The sequence below is a fragment of the Anticarsia gemmatalis genome, chromosome 5, assembly GCF_050436995.1.
Source record: "Anticarsia gemmatalis isolate Benzon Research Colony breed Stoneville strain chromosome 5, ilAntGemm2 primary, whole genome shotgun sequence".
Classification (NCBI taxonomy): Eukaryota; Metazoa; Arthropoda; class Insecta; order Lepidoptera; family Erebidae; genus Anticarsia; species Anticarsia gemmatalis.
Genome location: NC_134749.1, coordinates 3,846,012 through 3,869,566, shown reverse-complemented (window position 1 = coordinate 3,869,566; position 23,555 = coordinate 3,846,012). Strand labels below are relative to the sequence as shown.

At 34.5% G+C, this 23,555-nt stretch overlaps 3 protein-coding genes across 10 annotated transcripts; 1 reads left to right on the top strand and 2 right to left on the bottom strand.

The window, feature by feature from the left end:
* Positions 1–804: 804 nt before the first annotated feature.
* Positions 805–5,420, top strand: LOC142972829 (SCO-spondin-like). Its single transcript, XM_076114156.1, has 4 exons — positions 805–913; positions 3,260–3,451; positions 4,381–4,584; positions 5,266–5,420. The coding sequence occupies exons 1-4, from the start codon at positions 856–858 to the stop codon at positions 5,283–5,285; spliced, it is 474 nt and encodes a 157-aa protein (XP_075970271.1). The 5' UTR covers positions 805–855; the 3' UTR covers positions 5,286–5,420.
* Positions 5,421–5,782: 362 nt separating this feature from the next.
* On the bottom strand, positions 5,783–9,749 carry LOC142972830 (serine protease inhibitor swm-1-like). 4 transcript variants are annotated; one of them, XM_076114160.1, is made up of 4 exons: positions 9,624–9,749; positions 8,270–8,467; positions 7,671–7,861; positions 5,783–5,944 (listed from the first exon to the last, which is right to left on the bottom strand). In XM_076114160.1, the coding sequence occupies exons 1-3, from the start codon at positions 9,679–9,681 to the stop codon at positions 7,674–7,676; spliced, it is 444 nt and encodes a 147-aa protein (XP_075970275.1). In that variant the 5' UTR covers positions 9,682–9,749; the 3' UTR covers positions 5,783–5,944; positions 7,671–7,673. The 4 variants fall into 4 exon arrangements, with proteins under 4 accessions (XP_075970275.1, XP_075970273.1, XP_075970276.1 ...); XM_076114158.1 differs by lacking the exon at positions 5,783–5,944 and adding an exon at positions 6,425–6,562; XM_076114161.1 differs by lacking the exon at positions 5,783–5,944 and adding an exon at positions 6,425–6,562 and having other exon boundaries at positions 8,270–8,458; positions 9,624–9,741.
* A 922-nt stretch (positions 9,750–10,671) lies between these two features.
* LOC142972828 (zonadhesin-like) lies at positions 10,672–22,742 on the bottom strand. Of its 5 annotated transcripts, none has more exons than XM_076114151.1 (12): positions 22,642–22,742; positions 22,094–22,219; positions 18,669–18,854; positions 17,869–18,066; positions 17,350–17,556; positions 16,715–16,912; positions 15,997–16,185; positions 15,390–15,590; positions 14,938–15,126; positions 14,414–14,602; positions 13,657–13,845; positions 10,672–10,923 (listed from the first exon to the last, which is right to left on the bottom strand). In XM_076114151.1, exons 1-12 carry the CDS (start codon positions 22,703–22,705, stop codon positions 10,700–10,702), a joined length of 2,160 nt encoding a protein of 719 aa, XP_075970266.1. In that variant the 5' UTR covers positions 22,706–22,742; the 3' UTR covers positions 10,672–10,699. The 5 variants fall into 5 exon arrangements, with proteins under 5 accessions (XP_075970266.1, XP_075970270.1, XP_075970269.1 ...); XM_076114153.1 differs by lacking the exon at positions 10,672–10,923 and adding an exon at positions 11,285–11,561; XM_076114152.1 differs by lacking the exon at positions 10,672–10,923 and adding an exon at positions 11,691–11,949.
* Between the last annotated feature and the right edge of the window lie 813 nt (positions 22,743–23,555).

Genomic DNA, 23,555 nt, shown 5'->3' with positions numbered 1-23,555 from the left:
CAAATAGATACGTGTTTTAAAGAAATGATATACTGACTACTGTGTATCGAAAATACAATTTCCCGTGGGAGAATCAAATCTAGAACTTTGTCCTAGGGCCAATGGAGCTGAACGGAAAAGTATTAATCATACCACTAACCATAGAGTACTTTGTATGATACTGAAAAATCATACATACAAGTCCAATAACCGACATCTGTGTTTTAAAACCTAACTTAAGTTACCAAGTAAGTAGCGTCATCTATCTCACACCGTAAAAACTAAAATGAACAACACCACAGTTCATCATGGTTTTACTTGAAGCTAATAACTTCATAGATGGCGGTGTTATCAAAATTACGAAACAGAAAATTTTATTAGTCTATAGAAATTATTCGACAATGAAAATTGCATGATTATTATAATAATTGTTATATATAATACAAGTAGTTAATAATTTATTTAATGCTAGCAGTTATTTATTATGTTAGTTTTCACAGGATACTGGGTTCGTGATCCGATATTAGAGTTCAGGCAGCAGGCGATCTCAAAATCCTTAAGCCGAATCTCGGATAGGATTATATGTGTAATATCAAAACATCATCATCACAGACTCAAATCCGAGACACCAGCAAATTATGTAGGCCCTTCACCACACCAAACATTCCCATACAAATTTAAACCTAGATAACAGGCGGAAAGAAATTCGAAGATTTTGTATTTCAAACTCAAATAATATACCTATGTACTGTATAGACTGCGCCGGCATTGTCTGAAACTAATACTTAAAAAAGTGCTCTAGGAGAGACTATAAACAGGTAATAAATTTATTTGTCTGTGTATTCTGCTCATTAGTGCCTGAGATTCTGAAGGAAGATGACGCGTTCCGTGTTTGTTAGTTTTTGCGTCATCGCGCTCACGATCCACTCCACCGGTGAGTACATAACTATCTCATTTGTTTAATCGCTTTTTTAATTATTGGTTTGAAACTATTAGGTTTTAAACAAATTGTTCTGTTAGATACTTGAGTTATTGAAAAATTAGTTTGTGTATTCTTCGTTTTTGGATATTTAGCACGAAACAACAGGCCTGTCTCAATTTTTTTATGCTTTTAATACAATTCTGAAATAGTATTTTCTAAGAGAAATAAAATTGGGCTCAGTTGCAACGCTCATGTGGTGCGCGAATAAAGTGAAATAAATAAGGCACTTGTCCCACCGCCGACGATGAACGATTAACGAGTGCGTAGTTGTTTAATGACAGCTGGTTGCTCTCTCGGCGTGTGTTCTAATCATGGAAGAATTAGTACTAACTGGAAGGATCACTAACAATTATAACATTTTCAAGATACAAACTATCCTTAGTGTGCATCAAGAGTAATAAATAATGTATAAAACTACTTTTGATTGTTTTTATACCAAAATTATGTTTAATGAAACAACAATTACCGAATTTAAATTCAGTAATAATCCACCATAAGTTACAAACATTATACAGTGGCAACTGTTAGAGAGGGACAAAGGCCCTTAAAAGTAAGTCTCACTCGAGACCGTTTTTCGAACAGACATTAAAACTAAACAAAAGTAAACTTTATTAACAAGCAGTAAAGTATGAATTTATTTGATATATTTTTCTTAGTGATTCTTCCAGTCATTTTTATTATTCCGTGGTTCTAATCGTGGGGCGAGTCCATTTTTGACAGCTTGTCGCTTAGCAACAAAACTAGTAAAGCGGCAGTGTCATCAACTATTAGTATATGCATCTCTTTTATTTACACGGAATGTCATATCTATTGTACGTTTCTTGAGCGAGAAAATAGTCGATAGTTAATCGTTTACTCGCTGTTGGTGGGACAAGTGCCTAAGTTGTGAGAAAATTTGATTGAGAATTAGGTAGGTATTGCCGCAATAATTGATGCAAGAATAAAAAAAGTTTACGCTTTGATAATTTAAGTCAAATATAAATAATGCCTTTGCTGTTCTTTTGCAAGCATCTGTCACGCATATTCTTAAATCTCGTTTTTTCCTCGATGTGTAAGTAGTTAATTCCTAGATTTTGATGAAATTGTCAAATTTCTTATAAAAGTTTTAAGGGGGTACTGTCTTAGGACTGAGATTCTTGTTAAATACCCAACACCCAAGACCCGTGACTTTGAGAGCGCTAAAATAGTGATCCGTGTTACGGCATATAAGTAAAAAAATGTGATTGACATGGTGAACTTTGTTAGCCAAGTTAAAAAGTGATTCTTATCAGCCGGTGGTTTAATAATCTCTTAATCAATCTATAAGATGATGAATAAATCTTGTCACTAGTATTGTTAACTGTGCACTTTCTACGCAGGCAAATTTTTATCTCTGATTTGATGTTATTTGGAGATCCATTGTGTGTATTCGGAAACAATAGACGATGACTATAGACATAATTCTTCTGTTTTCTCGAATCACGAGGATATTGATATTCGTCATCCAAAAGTGCTTATTTGGTTCTGTTTAGCTACTCTAAAGATTCAGACTACTAAAGCTGATTAATCAGCGCGTCGCTTATGTTCAATGTTCACTAGAGGATTAAAGTTTCCGATTATAATTAGCTGTACTTGTCTATTAAAACAGTTATAGCAAAACCGAGCAACTTCGACAAGTAGAAAGGCAAACAATTTTTTTAATATATAACTATAAATATCTACTAGACCTCAGACCTACATATATCCTGAATCCGCAAAACAACAAAACACAAATTTATCTCAAGTACAGGTACTATATAATGATGTTATATTGTTGTGTGTAACTTTTCACGACTAGGTTTCTCCATCAATTTGCATGCGTTAGCATTGCTATAATTAGCTTCGTGGGTTTTCCCTCGGAAATTATTGTAATGTTTTGTTCTTTGCTAGCGTCACTCTACCGCCTAATTTGTAAAATTCCTTTACTTATTTGAAACATCAGGTACATAGTAATTTTTATTTGAGAGATTCGATTAATGAAATTGGATTCTACCCACCATGTTAACCGGCTCTAAAATTTATTTCGTAAGTTATACTTTTCATTAGTCACTTTAAATATTACGAAAGTTGTGTATATTTTTGTGTAATTTTAGCCTATAGCCTTCCTCGATAAATGGGCTATCTAATACTGAAAGAATTTTTCAAACCGAACCAGTAGTTCCTGAGATTAGCGCGTTCAAACAAACAAACAAACTCTTCAGCTTTATAATATTAGTATAGATATACTTATACAAGCACCGAAATTGGCTAAATTTACATAGATTTTCTCCACATTTTCAGTGCAACTAAACTGCGGCCACAACGAAGTATCTGTCGACTGTCCAGCTAATTGTCCATACGACCATTGTCCTACTTACGAGAGACAGGACAGATATTGTCCTCAACCTGAAGTGTGCGGCGAGCCGGAGTGCAAGTGTCGCTTCAACACGAGGAGAGCTGAAAACGGCACTTGTATATCTACTTATGATTGCCGTAAGTGTACAGTTATTTTTACCAATGAGCACTACTACGACTATTTACTTATTTAATATTTAAAATGCGACAGTCTGTTTGTCTGCTGTGCTTTATAAGCTTACCGATTTTATTAAGATTTTGCTTGCTCTTCTCATATGGCTCTACTCCCTTTCTGAGCTAATCTAAAGGTAGATTAAGTAATTGTATCGACTATCATAAATGTCAAAATTTGATTTTGATTTTCATTTTAAAGATAAAAGTTGGTTATTTTACCCACCTACAAGTTTAATTCCAGCTTCAAATAATAATAAAATCGATGCTGCGCTGTAGATATTAAAAGCGTAACCGACAGAAAATCTTTTAGTTCATTGTTTGATGAGTTTCATGCAGTGCTATCGTCAATAAAAAAAACCTTTGTTTTCTTTGAATCTGATCAAAACACCCGCAATGAACAAACCCATGAAGAAAAACATCGACTAGTAATGACTTCGTTATTGGTGTCATACTTACTCAGTCACACCAATTAGGTTGAGTAAACAGATTCGCGATTCATTTGTGTGTATTTTGCGAGAATTGCTGATCATATTTCAATGCCATTCTCACTAATCTAAGTTCTAAGAAGTCTACGCATTACCAATTTGACGTAGTAGTAGTGGTTCTAGTTATTTGTATCAAAAGTGAGATATTTTTTTATTATTAAATTAAGTGTCATTTAATAAAAAAAAATATCGATAGGAAATCTTGCATACCTGTATAAAGCAAAAAAAACATCACACCTATTATACTCCAGGCTACTATTGAGAAATACTCTAAAACAAAACAGTAAAGACCAAAAGCACTTTGCCCAACCTGGGAATCAAACCCGAGACCTTTGCGTGGCAGTCGCATACACTTCAGCCCGCGCCACAAAGACAGTCATGCTGATGTTGGCCATTTTTATATTTCAGCTGGTTTCCATTGCACTCGTCCAAATGAAGAATACGTAGCGTGTCCGTCCGCGTGTCCCGGTGAGGACTGTAGCCAGGCAACTCCTGATGGAAGCTGTCCTTACCCTGTCGCGATACTTTTTGTTGTAGAGTGCTTCCCAAAGTGCAGATGTATCAGAGGCTATTGGAGAGACAACGGGAACTGTGTACCTTATAGCGAATGTCGTAAGTATATTTAAGTATTTGAACTTATTATTCTCCACTCCCTGTTAAGTACTTAATTCATTTCATCTCTGAATCACCGCAAGGTAGACTGGAGACAACGCGTTTGGCATAAAGTCTGCCGTTATACAGCTCTGTATAACTCTCTCTCTACTGTGTACTCTATACTTTGAAATAAATATACAGCTTTGGGGTGACGGAGATATATGTATTATTATAATTATATTTATGTAGGCATTTGCTTAGCAATTCGAAAAGTGTTGGAATTCAATGGCAAGGCTCTCTAAACTATAGTGCTATATTCGAGTCATTACAAAAGTGTGAACTACGTCATACGTCCATTTTATCTCTCGGATTTACAGGTTTCATGAAATATTTATTACTTTGTCACATTTCTATGATCCTTGACTATGACGTAGTTCGCACGTTTGTCATTACCAGAATATGGTAGTCTATCCTTAAAAGTCAACAAAATGGCTAAAGTTGTTTTATTCAATTTTAAACTGCGTAGCTTGATGGAAGTTGTAAATCAGCAGTATTAATAACTTTCCTTGGATATACAATTTTATGCTATTTCGAAACCTTTTTATTAACTATTCAATATTCTTTTAATTTTCTTTTGTTTACATTTAGTTATCCTGTTGCAACATATTCTTAGATAGTTCACAAGTTATTATTTTCCAGCTCAAAACAAGCAACACTGATAAAAGAAGAATAATAAAATACAGAACAGAGGCAGAAGTAAGAAGAACTTATACTTATTGAAGGACTTTAAAATGGTAGAGTCAAAGAAGAGAATTGTTAACTATATAACTGTTTTTATTAAATAAAGTAACATGTAAGAATTTAAATTTATTTAACCGTTTCCTATCACAATCATTTTTAAAAATAGTTTCTTTTAAAGGTTTTTCACAACCTACTTAATAAGCAGTCAGCATAATTATGGTAACAATCTATTGCACGATTTTCTAGTCCTTCGATATTACCGAGCGAATATCGATAATTTGACATTTAAATATAGGTGCTTAAAAATTAGTTTCCACGATTCTCGCTAGGGGCGCTGATCAGATTTTCATACCTACAAATTCCATAGCTTGTCGGTTGTTGAGTCAGTGGTAGAAACTATATTTAATATCTTCCCTTATTACACTCAGGAGCATTTTTCAATTGTGGGCATTCACAAGTCGGTATGCATGGTGAGTCGGCTTTTTCTCTCAAAAAGCCCGGCTTGCAGAAGCAGCCGGACGTACATGGTCGGTCTGCGGCACATTTAAAGAACGCAGCAATAGTTAAGCAGAGGTCTGGTGGACAGGTTGCTTGCAGGTGTACTCTTCGTTAGGTCCTGGACAAGTTTTTGCTGTATCTGGAAAGAAAAACTTGGTATCTTAGTAAGAATATTTGACTTCTATACTTTTGGGAGTGTGGGAGTACCCTCAAGATAGACTATCTTGAGGGTACTCAGCAATTGGTAGGTAAAGGGGGTGAAAATAAATAAAAGTCCAAATAATTTTCAATAGAATTTATTCAGGTTAGAAAATTATACGTTACTTCCACGTCAACATAAAATCATTAAGTACACGTGTATCATTTACATGCAACAGCAATTACCGAATATTAATTTCATATTATTATTTCAGTACATATTCAAATTATATCAATTAATGTAGCATCTTTGACATTATCATCGACTAAATATAAGTTTAATTAATTTTAAAAACAGTTTTCAAAAGCAAAACATTGACTTAGTTCCAATTTTTGTGGCAATCAGGAGAATTCTTCATAACAGAACATTGGCAAATTGGCAGGCAAGGTGAATTGGCATTTTCTCTCAAAAACCCAGGCTTGCAGGCACACCCAGGTTGACAAGGCGGGGATTTAGAACAGTCGTATCTTGAAACAATTGACGAACACACTTCGGGAGGGCAGGTGCGTTTACATGTCGTGTATTCTTCGTTGGCACCGGGGCACGACGGTACTGACTCTGCAATGTAAAGGAAACAATTAGTTATGATTGTCAACGTTATGTGACAGACATGCAGTGGTGAGATGGTGGGTTTTCTGAAATAATCATAAGGATTTAAGTTTGCTGAATGAGTAAGTCAGACCCAGATAGTATTGGATGAACTGAAAAATCGTAACAAAGGTTATAGTGATGGTTAGGTCATAAAAACCTTTTAAAAAATTGTGATGTGAAATAACATAAAGTGCATTTGATGACAGCTAGATACAGTACAGTAATACAAAATAGGTATTTTAAAAGTGATTAATGTATTGAAACATGCACTTCTTGTTAAAATAAAATAGAAAGAAACTTACTTTAACGTAATATCAATAGGTGATCTAGATAATACTCAAAAATAGGATGGAAAATTGAAACGAAATTTAATATTACACATTTTTATTTATTTATGAAAACATACTTCAAGGGAAGGCAACTATATTTGACTGAATATTAAAGTTTATGATTCAATATAGTGCATGACGAAGTGCAGTACATGTGCAATTTGTCTATACCTCGTTTACGCCTTTACATGTTTGAGCTGAAAATGAATTATTTCGGTTAATTTTGGTGAATGAGTGTATGTATGGTATGAAAATGTATATAAATGTCGAGTTAGAAAAAAAAGCGATGCATAATTGCCTTATTTACTTTTACGTGTGAATAATGATTGTGGAACAAATAATTTTCGATATTATTCATACATTTTCCCAAATAAAAGCATCTTAAATAGGTCTTGCTATTCATGAAGCCTCCAAAGGGGAAATAGAAATTTGATTCAAAAATTCACCGGCATCCCGTGAACAATCAGTAAATAATTCATTTTTTAATTACCAGTAGATAAAAGAAAAAACAGGCACATGTATTCTTCTACTAAGAAAAGCTCGTGGCTTAGTTAACAACAGCCGCGCGGATCGATCTCTGAGGTTAAGCCACGCTTGCCGAGGTTGATTTGTGGATGGGTGACCATCTTATACATATAAAACACTGGTATTTCAGGTGCCTCCGGTGAGACTGGAAGCCGACATAGCTTGGAAGAAAGGCTAAGCTGATATATTCTACTAAGAAAAGAAAAGACAAAATAGCGAACCTCCTAACACTTATCCACTGGCACGCAATTTCCTTGGCTGTCCCGCGCATACCCGTCATCACAGTAGCACTGCTTATTGCACACTATGTTCTTGATAGGACAGCTAGTTCTGTTCTGTTTGCCAATTGTAGAGCACTCGTTGTCGCAAGCACTGCCGCAAGAAAAGAACTCGTTTTGCTTCGAACATTTGTCTGAAAATATAGTTATATAGGTTTTGTTAAGTAGGTACGAAAAAAAATTACTATTAGCAAAAGATGAAGGTTGAAATTATAAAATAATGTCGTAGCATAAAAGAGTAACATAATAATAAATGCTTTGGCTTTTTTTTATTTGCTGAATAAACAAGCCCAAGTGTTAATCAGAAAACTGAAACTATAAAAAGGTATGCACAAGTGTGGAAAGCACATAAGCATTCCCTTATTGAATCAAGCAGAAAATTAAGTACAAGAACCGGCTTCAAGCGCCGTCGAAAAGCCGGAGGAAATAATACAAAAAAGTTATTTAGTATGTCCAAAACGACATTATATGGCATCTATTATACAGTAGGTATCATCTATTTAAGCTAATATTTCAATAATAAAAAAAACTTGTAAACTTACCACACTCTTCACCAGTAATACAAGTTCCCAAGAAGTTTCTGTAATGTCCTTCTTTACAAACACACTTCGTTATACAGGGAGTGTAAACGGCGATGCAAGAGAACTGAATATCACGATTTCTACATGTCTTTTCTGGAGGACAGCTGTTCACGCACTTTACTTCTTCATTGGTGCTACACCGCAAGTCATCTGCAATTGCTTGTTTATCAGGAAACGTAATAAATAAGTAAGTTAAGAATTGTTTAAGGTTTATTATTGTGACTCTAACGCGAGGTTCATTTTCACTCACATTTTTGGCAGATCCAATAGTGCACAAAGACAAGTGCCAATTAACGTGAAAACTTAATAAAAAAATACACCAGTTAAAACGTTTATCAGGAGTCACACTATATTAATGCATCGTATGAAGATCTGTTCAGTAGTTTGTTAGTTTATCGGAAACAAACAGACATACACGGCATAGAATTGTGTTTTATTATATTGTAGTGATATTCATAAAATATTATCTATACAAGAAAGAGTAACATTTGACCTAGCATTACACGTTAAATTGATAAAAGCAATTAAAAGTGAACTCTACAATCAGAAGTCATCAACAAGTAAATTAATAAGACGTGCTTTGTTTACAAACACGCACACTAATGTTTTTATAAAGCGTGACGTCATAGAATGTAATGCCCCTAAGCCTTCGTGAGAGGAATTACCGGCATCATTATAATTCTGTTTTTCCTTGTAGCAACACGTTATGTGATTTGTTTATACGAGATGTTTTGATTTGGGAAGATATACTTAAGTATTTGTTGATAATACTACGTAATTGCAACCTATAGTTTTATGTCTTATTTTGAAAATTACACGTCTCACTTTGTAACCATGTGTAAAAAATGTGTCTTATTTATATTTAATTGAAAGCTCATATTTTTCGATATTAGTCAAACTAAACAATAGTCAAAGTATCTTTTTTCGGTCATTGGTGAAACCGAGTACTCTTAAACCGCTTTTAAAGCGACTAAACAGGTATAATAAGATGATATTTAGTTCGTATACTGTATAGTAATAAAAAAAGAAACACAAAAAATATAAACAAGTACCAAGATCAACAACTAACGGACGTCCGATTAGGGCCCTAAATCTACTTATCACATTACTAAGTAATCTTACAATTAAATTCGCTTAAATACGTGACAATTAAATCAAAATTGAAACCTCGTTATTCTGCTTATAATACCCGTTAAAATGGACATACTAAGATAACAATTAAAAATCTCGTTACATATACATTAGAATTTTTTTCAAAGTCAAGAATTCATTACCAATATTAATCAAATAAACATATTATAATATATTTCATTACCTGTTCCGAGACTCAGCGCCACACAGCAGGCAAACAACACAAAAAACGACTTATACATCTTGAAGCTAGAACGTGTTTGTTCCGAGTTGTTCAACCGCGCGAGATTTTATACTGGTTCTGATTTTATACTTACTGATTCATATATCGTCTTAGAAATAGGTAAGTCCCGATCCAGATATTGTGCTGTTATGTGGGGAAGTTTACTGACTTGATACCTATTCAGGTCTAAGTTTTCGGACAGAAAATTCGGTGACTAGTGCGAAAGGATACCTAACCTACGACTGCAATGCGACTGACTTTTAGGTTTCAGTATTGTAGTATACCCCTGCTGATTATAGAAAATTCTATAGTATATTATTCTGTATTTTTAAACAAAAATTACAAAAAGGGTAATCAATAAATTTTACCTTTACAATTCGATTGCCAAGTAGGAAAAAGTTTTATGTTATTTCACATCTGCCATTGGGAATTGGGATCTAGAATTGGGTAACGTGCCCGGTATTATGGTACCTACCTAGTACCATAATACCATAATACACTCGTCCCAAACAAATGCAACTTACACTAATAAATAAAAAAATAAAGGTGTGTGTCAACTTACTGATCTTTTAGTACCTAGATGCATTTGGTTCGAGCGAAAAAGACTTGATTTAATCTTATCCTGTGCAAGTTTGAATAATAATATAATGATTGTCGGTGGGTTTTCCCTAATGGAAACTCTGTAGGCAATGTAGGCATATTTCAAATTCTTTTTTGTAGTCAGATGACAACAATAAAATGCACATATACCTACTCTTATGATTCAGGCGGCAGAGTATGCCGCTGCTGAGCGTGAGGTCTCAGATTTATTTTCAGAGTATTTTTTTTAGTATACAGAGCCAGTTTAACAAATTTTGAATAAGAGTGTGATATTCTATTCGCTGGCTGAAGTAACAGCATAATATGTATAAGGAAATCTGTCAATATTCTACTTGGTAAACTAACCAATACTTATTCAAAGACTTGAAACTGGCTAAGAGGCTCGGGTACAACAGAAATAAAAGAAGTATTAGTCATAAAATAATTTACTGACCAAATTATTGACACAGTGATTGGCCAGCCAATTCTGGGCATTCACAGGACTTTATACAGGATGATGTTTCATTAAGCCGTAGGTAGCCGCCCTTGCACACACATGCTGATACTTCTGGCTTATCACAAGCGATCCTTGCCACGATGGACATACAAGTTCCCAGGAGAGGGCAGTTGGGAATACGAGATGAGGTGTACTCTTCATGCGGGTTAGGACATAATTCTTCAGCTGTGAAAATGAAGGATTGTTTTATAGAAATTCGTTAGTGAAATTGAAATTCGGAGGTTTTTAAAGAAAAAGGTCTATAATTTTATTTATTTATTTCTCTAAAAGCATATTTACAATATCTTTTATTTACAACATTATTTCAACTATGCTTAAGCTTCTATATATATACAAATTTGCAGATAGATTAAAAAAAACACAAAAAGAAGATGACCAGAATACTGGCATTTGCTTGGGACAAATGCCATACAGCGTAGCAAAATGCCGGCAGCATTCTGGTAACGTTCCCGGCAGACAGAAATGTGGATGTATTATTAGTACATAATTAAAAGTTTTTTTTTTTCAATGTATTGGGTATAGAAAAATAACTAGAATATAAGTATTTTTTGTGGCGCTATTTATTTTTGTTTAACAAAATTATTGACATGATGAATGTCCAGCGAATTCTGGGCATTCACAGGACGATACACAGGGTGATGTTTCGTTGAGTCGTAGGAAGCCGGGCTTGCACACGCAGGCCGTTACTTCTGGCTCATCACAGTCGATTATGGCAAAGACGGACTTGCAAGTTCCGAGTACAGGACAGTTTGGTATAAGAGATGATGTGTACTCTTCATGCAGGTTAGGACATAGAGCTTCAGCTGTGAAAATGAACGATTATTTTCAAGAAATTCTTTTGTGTAATTCAAGGTTTTTAGGGAAAATAAGTCCATCATGTTTTGTTTTGTAACCCAATGTAATATAATAGAAAAATAAATGAAAAAGAAGTATGATTTGTGACGCTATTTATTTTTATTCTACAAAATTATTGACATGATGGATGGCCATCGAATTCTGGGCATTCACAGGACGGTATACATGGTGATGTTTCATTAAGTCGAAGGTAGCCGAACTTGCAGACACACGTAGTTACTTCTGGCTGATGACAATCGAAAGTTGTCAAGATGGACGCGCAAGTCCCGAGTTGAGGACAGTTTGGAACACGAGATGATGTGTACTCTTCATGCAGATTAGGACAAAGAGCTTCAGCTGTGAAATTGTGAAATTATTTGTAGATTTTTGGTTGTTTTACTTGTTGAAAAAGTTGAATGCCATCAAAAACATTCTGTAAAAACCTCAAGTCTCGCCGTAAAAAGTTGTGAGATCTATATAATACCAAGTCGATTAATCTATTTAGTCTCTACTTAAAGGACCTTCTGTCTTAAGTGATTACGTATGTTATTATCATGCCAATTTAAAAAAAATACCTCTAAAACAAATAGACCGACCTGGCCATCGCATGATTTGATTATTAGTATGTATCACACTACACAGCACGACAAGAAGTTAATGCTCCTGAAATGTTAATAATGGTGAATTTGTGTTTTCTTGCGATGACCAAGTCGATCTATTTGTTTTAAAGGCATTTTTGTAAAATTGGCATGATAATAACATACGTAATAACTTAAGACAGAAGGTCCTTTAAGTAGAGACTAAATAGATTAATCGACTTGGTATTATATAGATCTCACAACTTTTTACGGCGAGACTTGAGGTTTTTACAGAATGTTTTTGATGGCATCTCACTTCTTTTTGTAGAGCGAACATAAGTCCAATTTGTATGGAAAGACGTTTTTTTTCATAATTCAACATATTTTCTTATGGGAATGTTGTTCAGTTTCATGGGCTAAACACCCTTACCCACCCTTTACCCCCTCCCGTTATGCCTCATATAGTAGGTACCTATTTACACCTATTTATTTTATTTTCTACTAATAATAATTCATTAACTGCAAATGTAACCTTGTAATCTTATACATTTATATGGGATTACAAAGTTATTGTTGCAGTTGGTGTATTTAGAAAACTGGACCGAAATTAGAAAATATTAAATTTTTCCCATGATTAAGACACTAAACCCTATTTGTATTCTAAATTTTAAGCTTCTAAGTCTGCTAGAAGTACCTTAGACTTTTGATGATCGGTGAGTCAGTGAGTCAGTGAATCAGTGAGTGACAAAATTCAAAATTTTAACAAGTTGTCATTCTTAAACTACTGGTTCAAATTGACTGAAATTTTAAATATACCGTGTTTATACAATGACTGATTAGTTGCTGAAAATCCAGGCTTCTTGTTTTATCCACAACGAAATTATAGGGGTGTCAAAAATAGCCCGAATTGCTTCGAGAAAAGGATGTTACGGCCGTGCCGCTTTTTTTTTGCTCGACTTGCGGGGGCACTTCCGTGCCCCCAGATTTTAGTAAATTTTTAAAGATTGTTTTTTTTTAACCGGTCGCCCCGCCCCGGGTATAATAGGACATATAAAATGATTTGTAAATTTTGGTTTATGTTATTTGAATTCACTGATAATTAATAAAGAGAAATACAGTTATGTTAAGGTAATTCGTATTTATATTTGTTTATTTTTTATTACGAACTTAAAAGGAACTATTACAGGTCGGTTTTTAGATAACGCCATGTTATTGCTTTTAGAATAAAACAAATTTTGTTTTGTTAAGAGTTTTGTCGGTTTTTTGTTATTAGCGATCTTAAACTCCCGCTACTTGCACACATAATTTTTTAATATTACGGGTTTTAAACGCGATTTGAAAATAAAGGTTAGAATACCGAGAGTTGACATAATAATATAAAATATACTGCAAAAATAGCTTCTAAGACGCCCGCTAAAGGCGCTGAACCTATAGGAGAAGAAAATTGCGGTACAGGTGATGTAATAAATAAGAAAAAGTTATTTACCTTTACACTCATCATCAGTAACACAGAATCCTTCTTCGTTTCTATAGAAGCCGGATTGACAAACACATCCTCTGGAACAGGAACTGACGGACGGACAAGCAGGGGGGGCGTTTCTATCTTTACAGTTCTGCGGCTCACATACCGCTTCTGTGCAATTGGTATATTTCTCGTTGTATGAACAGACATCGCCTGAAAGGTAATAGAAAAAATATTGTAGCCTTTAAAAAAGTCAGAGATTATGGAGAAAGAAGTGTTTTAAAAAATTTGGATGATATCTTTAGGATGAGCGCAGATCTAAGTCAGGACTAACTTAAGAAAGAGTTGCCTCACATAGTCAACTTTTCAACATCTCATACATTTTTGATAGTAAGATGTGCTTTTCGAAATTGCACATTAAAATGTAGTAGTTTCATTGAAACTGGTCGACGGTGCAGCGCTTTAAGTTTTCAATTGTGTGCACAATACACAAGTACGTTCTCTATTGAGGACTGAAAACCGACACTACTAGTGAGAGGTCAGGCGCTGGACCGTCGGCTTTACGTGCTGTGGGCCGTCTCTGAGAATTTTTTTTACAGAAAATCTCAGAAAATATTTTTTGGCCCGACTCAGGAGTCGAACCCGAGACCTCTTGCGCGGCAGTCGCATACACTACCAACCGCGCCCCAGAGGCAATCGAGAATTAATTACAATTAAGGATTGTTATTATTAGTTATAGTACACATGGTATGGAGAATATTTATTATTTATTTATATTTACCATCACACATCTCATTAGAGATACAGATTCCATACTGGTTTCTGTAGTAGCCGGGCTCACACACGCAGCCCGGAGTACAAGACGACACAGACGGGCAGGCTACCGGGTCGTATCTGTTCGTACAATTTTGTGCACGACAGAGCGCTTCTGTGCAGTTGCTGTACACTTCGTTGTCTGGGCAATAGTCCGCTGTAATATTAAAAAAATGTTTTGTGAATATAATTTTGGAGTCTCTAGTGTAGGTATTCGTGTAATGGAGCTGCAGTTCTGAGCGTCTTAGGTTCGGTCACCAAATTGGGTACGTAAGAATTTCAAAGTAAATGGTATATGTACAAGTTACAAGCAAAGACAAGTATCATTTTAATCGTAATTTTTGTATGAATATACCAATATGCAAATGGACTTTTAAAATCACAAAAAAAGCTTTCGTTGTTAGTTCTATGTAAATATGTATTTCAGGAATCGAATCCCACAACCTAAAAATAATCCTATGAAAATATTCAAAATAAAATGAAGATATTTACGTTCACACTGGTCTTCAGCTACACAGGTTCCGTTTCTATTCCTATAGAAGCCATCCTTGCAAACGCAGCCTTTGGTACAATAGGCGACAGACGGACAGCCCACTGGCAGGCCCCTTTGATTACATTTCTGATTTCGGCACAGTGCGTCAGTACAGAAATAGTATTGCTCGTTCTCTGGGCAAAGATCGGCTGGAAAAAATAATTAATTATACAGTTAATTAATTGGTGTTTTACAATTAGGTACTAACTTTGTATGTACATTAAAAAAAAATACGAATTATCAATACTATCATGTCGTGGCTATGTTCACCTGAACTTGGAATCGAAAAAATATGTAAAAACAGTAATTTTAATTTATATCTTCAGTAAATAAACCATAGTACATAAGACCTTAGTCAAAAAAACTGTTTAATATTACAACAAGATAAACTGAAAAATAGCCAAATACTTACGACACTCATTGAAATCCGTGCAAACTCCGTTTACTCTACCGAAACCTTCTTTACATTGGCACTTAGGGTTGCATTCCAACCTGATGCCTATTCTGAAAGGACATCTGCCAGTCAACCTTGGCAGACTACAGTCATCACTAGGACAGATGGGTGGGCAGGGAGTGTACTCTTCATTGGGGTTAGCGCTGCAGTCAAATGGTGCTGAAAAATAATTTCATGCATTGAAAGTACTATTATTTGTATTAAAAAACACAGATTTGTGATTCTTAAGGAGACCGTCTTTATAGGGATAGTTTCAAAGGAGACTCTCTCAAAACGATTTTAAAATACACGAACATGCTTTCTTTAAGTGTGAGTAGGAATCATTGGTATGTAAGTTCTAAATAAAAAAATCGTCCGAAAAAGACGCGTATCAAATGGCTTTTTAAACAGAGGTCTGTGATTATAATCAACACAATTATAATAAATGCTTAGTTACTAAGAACTTTACTATAAAAACATTACTTAACTAACCCCTAAACGTGACAAGGGATTTAAATTTTCAGGAAACAGTCACTACGATACGGGAAAAAGACCGAAGCTTTTAGGCTCACATAAGGATACTTACGACATTGTTCAGTAGGTATACAAGTGCCGTTCTCAGCACGTCTATAATTGAAGGCACATTTACATTGTGGTGGTGGACAAACATCTGGTTTGGGACATTTCTCATTGTCTTCGGCAGAGTTCGGACAGTAATCAGCTGGACAATCTACGGGACAGTCGTCTAGGATCTCGTTGTCACCGCATTTTGGAGCTGTGAAAGATTTTTATACAATCATTTATATTTTCTAGAACGAGAGAAGTATAGTTAACGCTGTTATAAAATTGAGATTCAGATGTACAATGATATCGTGTAACTACAGGTCGGAAAATTGAACAATTGCCACCAGAAGCAGTCCTAGACCTGACAGATCCGTCTCAGCCCAGACCACAATCTTTAATTTTGCAATAGCTCTCCGGGATTATAGTTACGCCGCTATACACAACAACAACATAGCAGTCAGAGACGAAGAAACATGACAACAAACACGAAAGCACACGAACACAGTAATACAGAAGAAAGAAAGAAAACAAAAGAGCAGACACCATTACTAGAAGCTTAACTTCCATATACTTACCATATGGACAAAGCAACAAACAGAAATCGGTTATTTTGCATCCAAAACACCAAAACATAAAAACAAAACACAAATCTAGAATAAAAAAAAACTCCTTTTCGAAGGCCATATACAAAAGAAAAATAAATATGACATAAAACAAAATACGAATTAATATGTATTTACGTTCACATTCTTCCTCAGTAACGCAATCTCCGTCATCATTTCTATAATAGTTTTCTTTACAAACACACCCTGGGTCACATTCCTCTAAACAGTCAGGGTCGGGGCAACACATTTCTTCCCCTATTTGGCTACAATTTAATGGTCGGCATACGCCTTGAACACAGGGAACATATTCTTCGTTGCTCGGACAGATGTTCGCTGCGGAACGGTTTTTTGTTAGTACATGGACGCTCTGAGCTCCAGAATTTATATAGATTCCTAATTAGTTAAAAATCCTTTTTGTGAGTTAGCCTTTGTGAGTTTTTCTGCCAAGAAATTCTCCATATATGTGAAATTCAAGAACCTCTGGTACCTTTAGAGTCTGGAGCATGCATACCAGTTGGTTCTGCGCCTAATCATCTGCCAATCTTGCTGCCTTAATTTTAAGTGAACTATGAGAACGATGGAAAAGTGGGTGAAGGTACGCAGAAAATAACGACCTACTAAACATTTTTTGCAAAATACAATACAGGAATCCTTAGAAAAATAAATACAATGAAAACACAGATTGCCTTACGCCGTTTTACAAAACTGTTGTAGGAAGTAACCTAGCTGTAAATTAAATTTATGTAAGTTAATAACTTTACAATACTTACGACATTCTGCGTACGGCACACAAATTCCATCTTTTCTCCAGAAACCCTTAATGCACCTGCATTGTGGTTGGCACTCCAGTACGGGCAAGTGTCCGAACAATTTTGGACATTCCCCAGTCGGAGACGCTTGGGAACAGTCGTCAGTGGGACAGTAAAAAGGGCACGGGTTGAATTCTTCGTTAGGGTTTTGGCTACAATCGAAGGCGGCTGTAAATTATAGATATTAGCTATAAGCTTTAAGGTAAACTATTTTACTGGTAAATTTTAATATATTAAATTGTATAGAAACTCGATACTAAAGATGTTTGAAGGTTTTCCAATGATACTTAATGTTTACATTCTAATAGTTTTCAACACCAAAAAGTGGATACTATAATATAGCGATTACTGTTATTAAAATATTTATACAGTTCTCTTTTCAGGCCTATAGTTGAACCAAAACTGCCCTCAACTAAGTGGGCACACTAACTTAAACCACCAATTCCCGTCTATCAAACGATATAGAATAAGACAACTCACGGCACTCCTTAGTCGGTATACAAGTTCCGTTTTCAGCTCGTCGATGATTGAAGGTGCACTTGCAAACTGGTTCTGGACACTCATAATCATCAGATTTGAAGCACGCTGGAGTATCTTCGTTACTGGTAGGACAGTAATCTGAAGGACAGTCTATGGGACATTCGTCTAGTTGCTCGTTTGCACCGCATTTTGGTTTACCTGGAAAATATAATTCTTAATTAACATAGAGGTATGTGTAAAGGAGTACATAGAAGGCTGACCCATGACCCATATGTCGACGACTTGATGTCAGCAGCTCTTTATTTCAAACATCTTTATTTCATGCTAGCGATATATAGACAATACACTGTCTTTGAAATAAAGTTGTCGTCGAAATGCGTCGGCGGGACTATGACTTGGGTCGTCAATCCATTAGGTAAATAAAGAGTTATTGTTCGAGACATGTTTCAATGATTCTTTTGTACGATAGAAAAAATGGTCAAGCAAGCTTCCTTCACCTTTAGAACGTAATAATATTTAGCAGTCTTTGATAAAAAAAACATAAAAAAGCTTTGCAGATCCTGAAACATGAGGTAAAAAAAGCATTTTCCACCACCATTTAAATAACTGATTCAAGAATATATAATTTAACAACAGATTTTTTCGAAAGCACCCTTAAAATTTAATAACTCTTAATACATATCAAATATCAAAACACACTTAACAAACAAGCACACAAGATCTCCGTTTTTTTTTTCTTTTTGTAAAACGTGTTAACAATTTCGAAAAAAACACACACGTTGTTATTGCCTTTTACTTACATTCTCTATCTGCTACACAAATCCCTTTATCATTTCTTAAATACCCTTCTTTGCACACGCATCCTTCTTTACAAGAGTAATTATCTTCTTGGTAGCTCAAAGCTTGTCCCTTCTGGGAACAATATTGAGCTCGACCGATAGACTTCGTACAGAACGAGAACTCTTCGTTACGTGGACATTTCTTCACTGTAGAAGAAAGACTAAAGCGTTAAGAATTATTCTGTATTATAAGTGATTCTGATTTATAAGTTTTACTTTGTGGAGCAAATCTTTATATTTTCCTTATGACAACTCATACCTGCTTAGTAATCTCTATCACTAGCTGTGGATTCCACCTAATGATGACTGAGGATATAGATTCCAAACTAAGCAGAGCGTATACTGGTAACCAGATAATTGATAATCATTATATGTAGGTACATTTAATTCGAACAACGGTAAACCTAAAACTCTACCTAAAGTCTCAAAACTATTTTTTTCTAAGTTTGTTTTTGTCCTACGTTCCTCAAATTTAAGGGGATGGAATAATTTAATATTGCGGGGACACTAACCTTACAAAATAATCAACGGTAACAATCATGCAATAACTCTTTAATTGAAGTTACTATGCAAGACTTTAGCTATCGATTAACGTGCCGAAGTTGAGCATAAATTGAGGATTTCACCTTAATATGTATGGGCTCCCAGGAATTTATGAAAGGCGAAGGCAACATTTTCAAAACTAATAAATGTTGTGAATAATTTTTATATTGAGTACCTACTTAATAATTAAATTCAGTAAAAAAAGACATAAGTTATTAGTGCGTAATAATTGATTAATATTGTTTGTACAACTGTCTGCAAGAACTGAGAACACTTGTGATTAATGGACCGTGACTGATTTTTATTATTTATTTAATTTCGTATCCACGTCACATGAAAAAAACATATTATTATTTTACTTATCAGTACGATAAATGTAGAGAGGTGAACTTTTTATTTGATCACTCTACGCGTGTATAAAAAAATATATAGGTATATATTATCCTTTACAAATTCTTTATTTATTCATAATATAGGTACTGATAAAATAAGAAAACTGAATAATTAATCTCTGAATAAAAATCCAATGATGTTAATAAGGGAACCGTTGCATAATTAATTGAAGAACTCAACAATTTTCATAACATAACTAATATCACGCCTGTTATACCCGAAGGTTTAGACAGAGTAATACACTCGCGTTTTGCTATTAACAATGTTGACTTGACTGCATCCGTGGCGCAGTGGTTTATTAGGTCACCACGCCGCTACCATTGCGTCGCGAGGTCGTGGGTTCGATTCCCACACGGGACAATTATTTGTGCGATCCACAAATAGTTGTTTCGGGTCTGGTTGTACTTTGTGTCCGTTGGTTGTATGTTTGTAAGAGTCCCCGCGACACAAGAGCAATTCTTAGTGCGGGAGTTGTCTTTTTAAAAAAGAAAAAAGAAAAGACAGTGTTGTTGTTATTGGTTTTCCTAACAGTAGATATACTTCATATACCTACCTACCATACACGTCAAAAAACTCTGAAGTACGTGATAATTATGTGCATAAATACAGTATCTACTTATCAATGAGAATGATGAATTCGCATCACAATAAAACGATCGTGCAATCGTTTTACAAAGCCACATGTAATTACTATGACTCACGAACAACGTGGATTGATAATGATATTTCCTACATCGAGTTGAAAACCTCAATATGATAATAACTGTAATTATTATATTCTAACTCCGGTTGCCAACCGTAGGTACTCTGAAATAGAGTATATAGTACAATATGATCTATAACACTAATAGAGTACCGTCAACTGCAATCTTAACTTAGCTCTTGTATTTGGTAAATGTATAATTTGACATAATTCGTATTTTTAATGAAGCTCTTGGTTTAGTAGCTTTATCATTAAACTTAAACATATTTGTAATTAAATAAATGCATAGGTAAATTTACCATGTTAAAGTTAAGATGCCACAGTTGATGTACCATTTGATTTAATTCAATGCACAATGTTAACTGTAGAGCAATTCATCACATCTCTATTAAGTCCATACTCTTTATATACTTCCTTTAAAATCCGATATACTGTATTTCGTCACATAAAAGTTGGCAACCATTAATCGACCTGTACCTACCTATTCGTAGATCACGTAATATTGCTGGTTTACGGGTAATACCGGATTAAGTTTCTAAAATAATTATTTATGCGAGATCATTTATTTTGACGGCAATGACGTATTTGACGTCCTCAATCCTGAATCAAAACAGTTGCGACGTCATTGTGGTTTTTCAAAACGTGTTAAAAAAAGGAAGATTATCTTTATTTTTATGCTAACAGTAGTTTTTCTAGTGGTGCACGTAGTCATGTTTTCCCGTACTATTTAAGACCCCAAATAAAAATAAATTTTGTGTTCTTTATCTTTAATTTTATTAACTTAAACTTTACTTTACTTAACTAAAAACAAATATTTTTAAAATCATTAACTACTTGTTTCAAAAGGAATTGAACCTTTAAAACCCCGAGCCATAAAATCCCTTAAAAAAAATTATTCATCAAGTATTATATTCCATGTTTATCAATAAAAAAATAATTTATTATGTTTTGATTATAGTTCCGTGCCAAACTATAAAATTATATTACAAATGATACCGTGCAAGTTAATGGCTACGTCACGTTTCAATACATTTGCGATAACCACCAGACACTACAAAACAAAACCGGTATTATATCTTTTTTATTAGAAAAAACAACTAATCGGCTGACGTTTGGAGAAATACGGTTTTCGAATCGGATTATACTAAAACAAAATATGATAGCGACCAGCTATATTTAAACCAGAAGATTTTTTTAATAGCATTCATTATGCATGAATGTATTTAGTAAAATGACATAATCGGAAAGAGTTAAGTAAATACCCGACGTTGTCGAAAAGTAAAGAGAAAAGATCACAGAGAGAGAGAAAAAAATAACTTATATCTAGCTAGTAGATATATTATTATGTATAATCCCTAAAGGGAATCATAAAAGCGTAATAGAATTTTAATAGTCCAAAAAAGTGCTTAGTTTTGAAGCCATGCATGCAACATGCAGCTAATCTTAAAATATTCAATTATATAGATATCAGAAAATTTCCTAATTCCATTATAATTTTTACCCATTTATTCACAGTCGTTGAAAGAAGGAGATCTCCTCAAAAAGAAATCAAACTTGAGTACAAATAGTATAATAATAATTTGATAACTTTACGATCCAAAGCCTGGTTTCAGCCTGACTGACTTCTTTAAGTTCAGTTCAATTTAACTTGCCCTGAAACGTCAGCCAAGGAAAAATGCATATTCGCGTCAACTCCTACTATTCTATGTATTTTATAATTATAATGAGAAATGAATTGATAATTTACCTCTGGTACATTTCTTCTTCCCTGGTTTAGATTTGCTTTGAGCTGAGGAAGTAGCCGTAGCTGAAGAGGAGCCATCAGATGATGATGAACTGGCTGACGAAGAAGTTGACGCCTCTGGGTCATCGGCTACAAAAAAAGCACGTAAAAAATATAAATAACATATTTAAATCAGTAATTTGAACACAATTCAGTTAGTAATTAATCTCTGGCTACTTCATTATTGCAGTCCCAATTTAACTAACAATCCTTTCTTGCTAATAAAAATTGCACTAATCAAATTTATTGGATCACAAAATATTTTTTTCCTACTACCTGTCTATCCAGATGGCTATCGAAACCGAGAGCTCTCCGAGACATGAAAGTCTACGACCTTAACTTCCTATCTCCTTGCAATCTCTAAGTATTCTTTAACTGACTTTTAGAAAATACTTCTTGGCCCCACCCAGGATTCGAACCCGAGACCTCTTGCGCGGCAGTTGCATGCACTGCCGACCGCGCCACAGAGGCAATCAAAATAGTTATAGTATAAAAAATAGCAATAATCTTACCAGCACATGTCACAACAAAAACACTGGCCGCTAGAGCGATAAGGATAACAGTTCTAAACGCCATAGCGTATCAACAACGTCTGTTTTTTGAACTATTACTACTTAGTTTTATATAACAGGTTTTACACTTGTATCAATACGTCATCGTAACAATAATAGCTTGGGTTTCTCGCCCGCTAATGGCTAATTATATGCAAAGTTGGACGTCGAATATTTCAGTTATACAAATAAAAACGGTATTGTATCGAAACACGTGAATGCTTCACGTTTTGGTAAAATTTTGGGTAAGTAGGTACTGAAACTAGCATTACATACAAATGAAAATTTAAAATAGGAGAGTTACTAACCTTTTCATTCATATTTTCACGGGTGACAAACGAATCCTAACAAAAAAATTATATTAAACAAAATAGTCCATATTCCAAAAGAGGGCACTAGAGGACTAGAAACTACAAAATTTTTTTTTATCTTCCAGATTTGTTTCAAGCAAAACATAGAGGGCGCTTATTGTCAGATCCGGGAATCGAACTTGTGATCATGACATGCATACATTGCTGCTTGACGTCATAAGAGATAATCATTTATAGTTAAAATAAAGCAAAAGGGTAATTATTTGAAATCGTGATCCATTATGAAAAGTACTTAAGCAGGTACCTAGTACATAATATATTGTTAAGGTTCGGTATCCAAGAGGTAAAAACGGGATACCCTTACTAATAAGATATCCTTTTAAATCTGCTACCAGGCAGTTTTTCGTTTTTAGAGAAGATTGTGTTTCTGTTGCCATAACAACAAATACTAAAAACAATTAAATTAATAATTTAAAAAGCAATTTGATTTATTTAAATAAAATCTTGATTCAACTGAGATACCTACAATAAATTTCAACAGTGGGTTCCCATACAAAAATAAAA

Coding starts and splice junctions, on each gene's coding strand:
- LOC142972830 (XM_076114160.1), bottom strand. CDS start 9,681: ATGTATAAGTCGTTTTTTGTGTTGTTTGCCTGCTGTGTGGCGCTGAGT. Junction 8,468..9,623: donor GGCGCTGAGTCTCGGAACAG/GTAATGAAATAT, acceptor CTGATAAACAAG/CAATTGCAGATGACTTGCGG. Junction 7,862..8,269: donor TATTACTGGTGAAGAGTGTG/GTAAGTTTACAA, acceptor CTATATTTTCAG/ACAAATGTTCGAAGCAAAAC.
- LOC142972829 (XM_076114156.1), top strand. CDS start 856: ATGACGCGTTCCGTGTTTGTTAGTTTTTGCGTCATCGCGCTCACGATC. Junction 914..3,259: donor GCTCACGATCCACTCCACCG/GTGAGTACATAA, acceptor CCACATTTTCAG/TGCAACTAAACTGCGGCCAC. Junction 3,452..4,380: donor TATATCTACTTATGATTGCC/GTAAGTGTACAG, acceptor TTTATATTTCAG/CTGGTTTCCATTGCACTCGT.
- LOC142972828 (XM_076114151.1), bottom strand. CDS start 22,705: ATGGCGTTTAGAACTGTTATCCTTATCGCTCTAGCGGCCAGTGTTTTT. Junction 16,913..17,349: donor TGTGCCGTACGCAGAATGTC/GTAAGTATTGTA, acceptor ACCGTTCCGCAG/CGAACATCTGTCCGAGCAAC. Junction 15,591..15,996: donor TATACCTACTGAACAATGTC/GTAAGTATCCTT, acceptor ATTATTTTTCAG/CACCATTTGACTGCAGCGCT.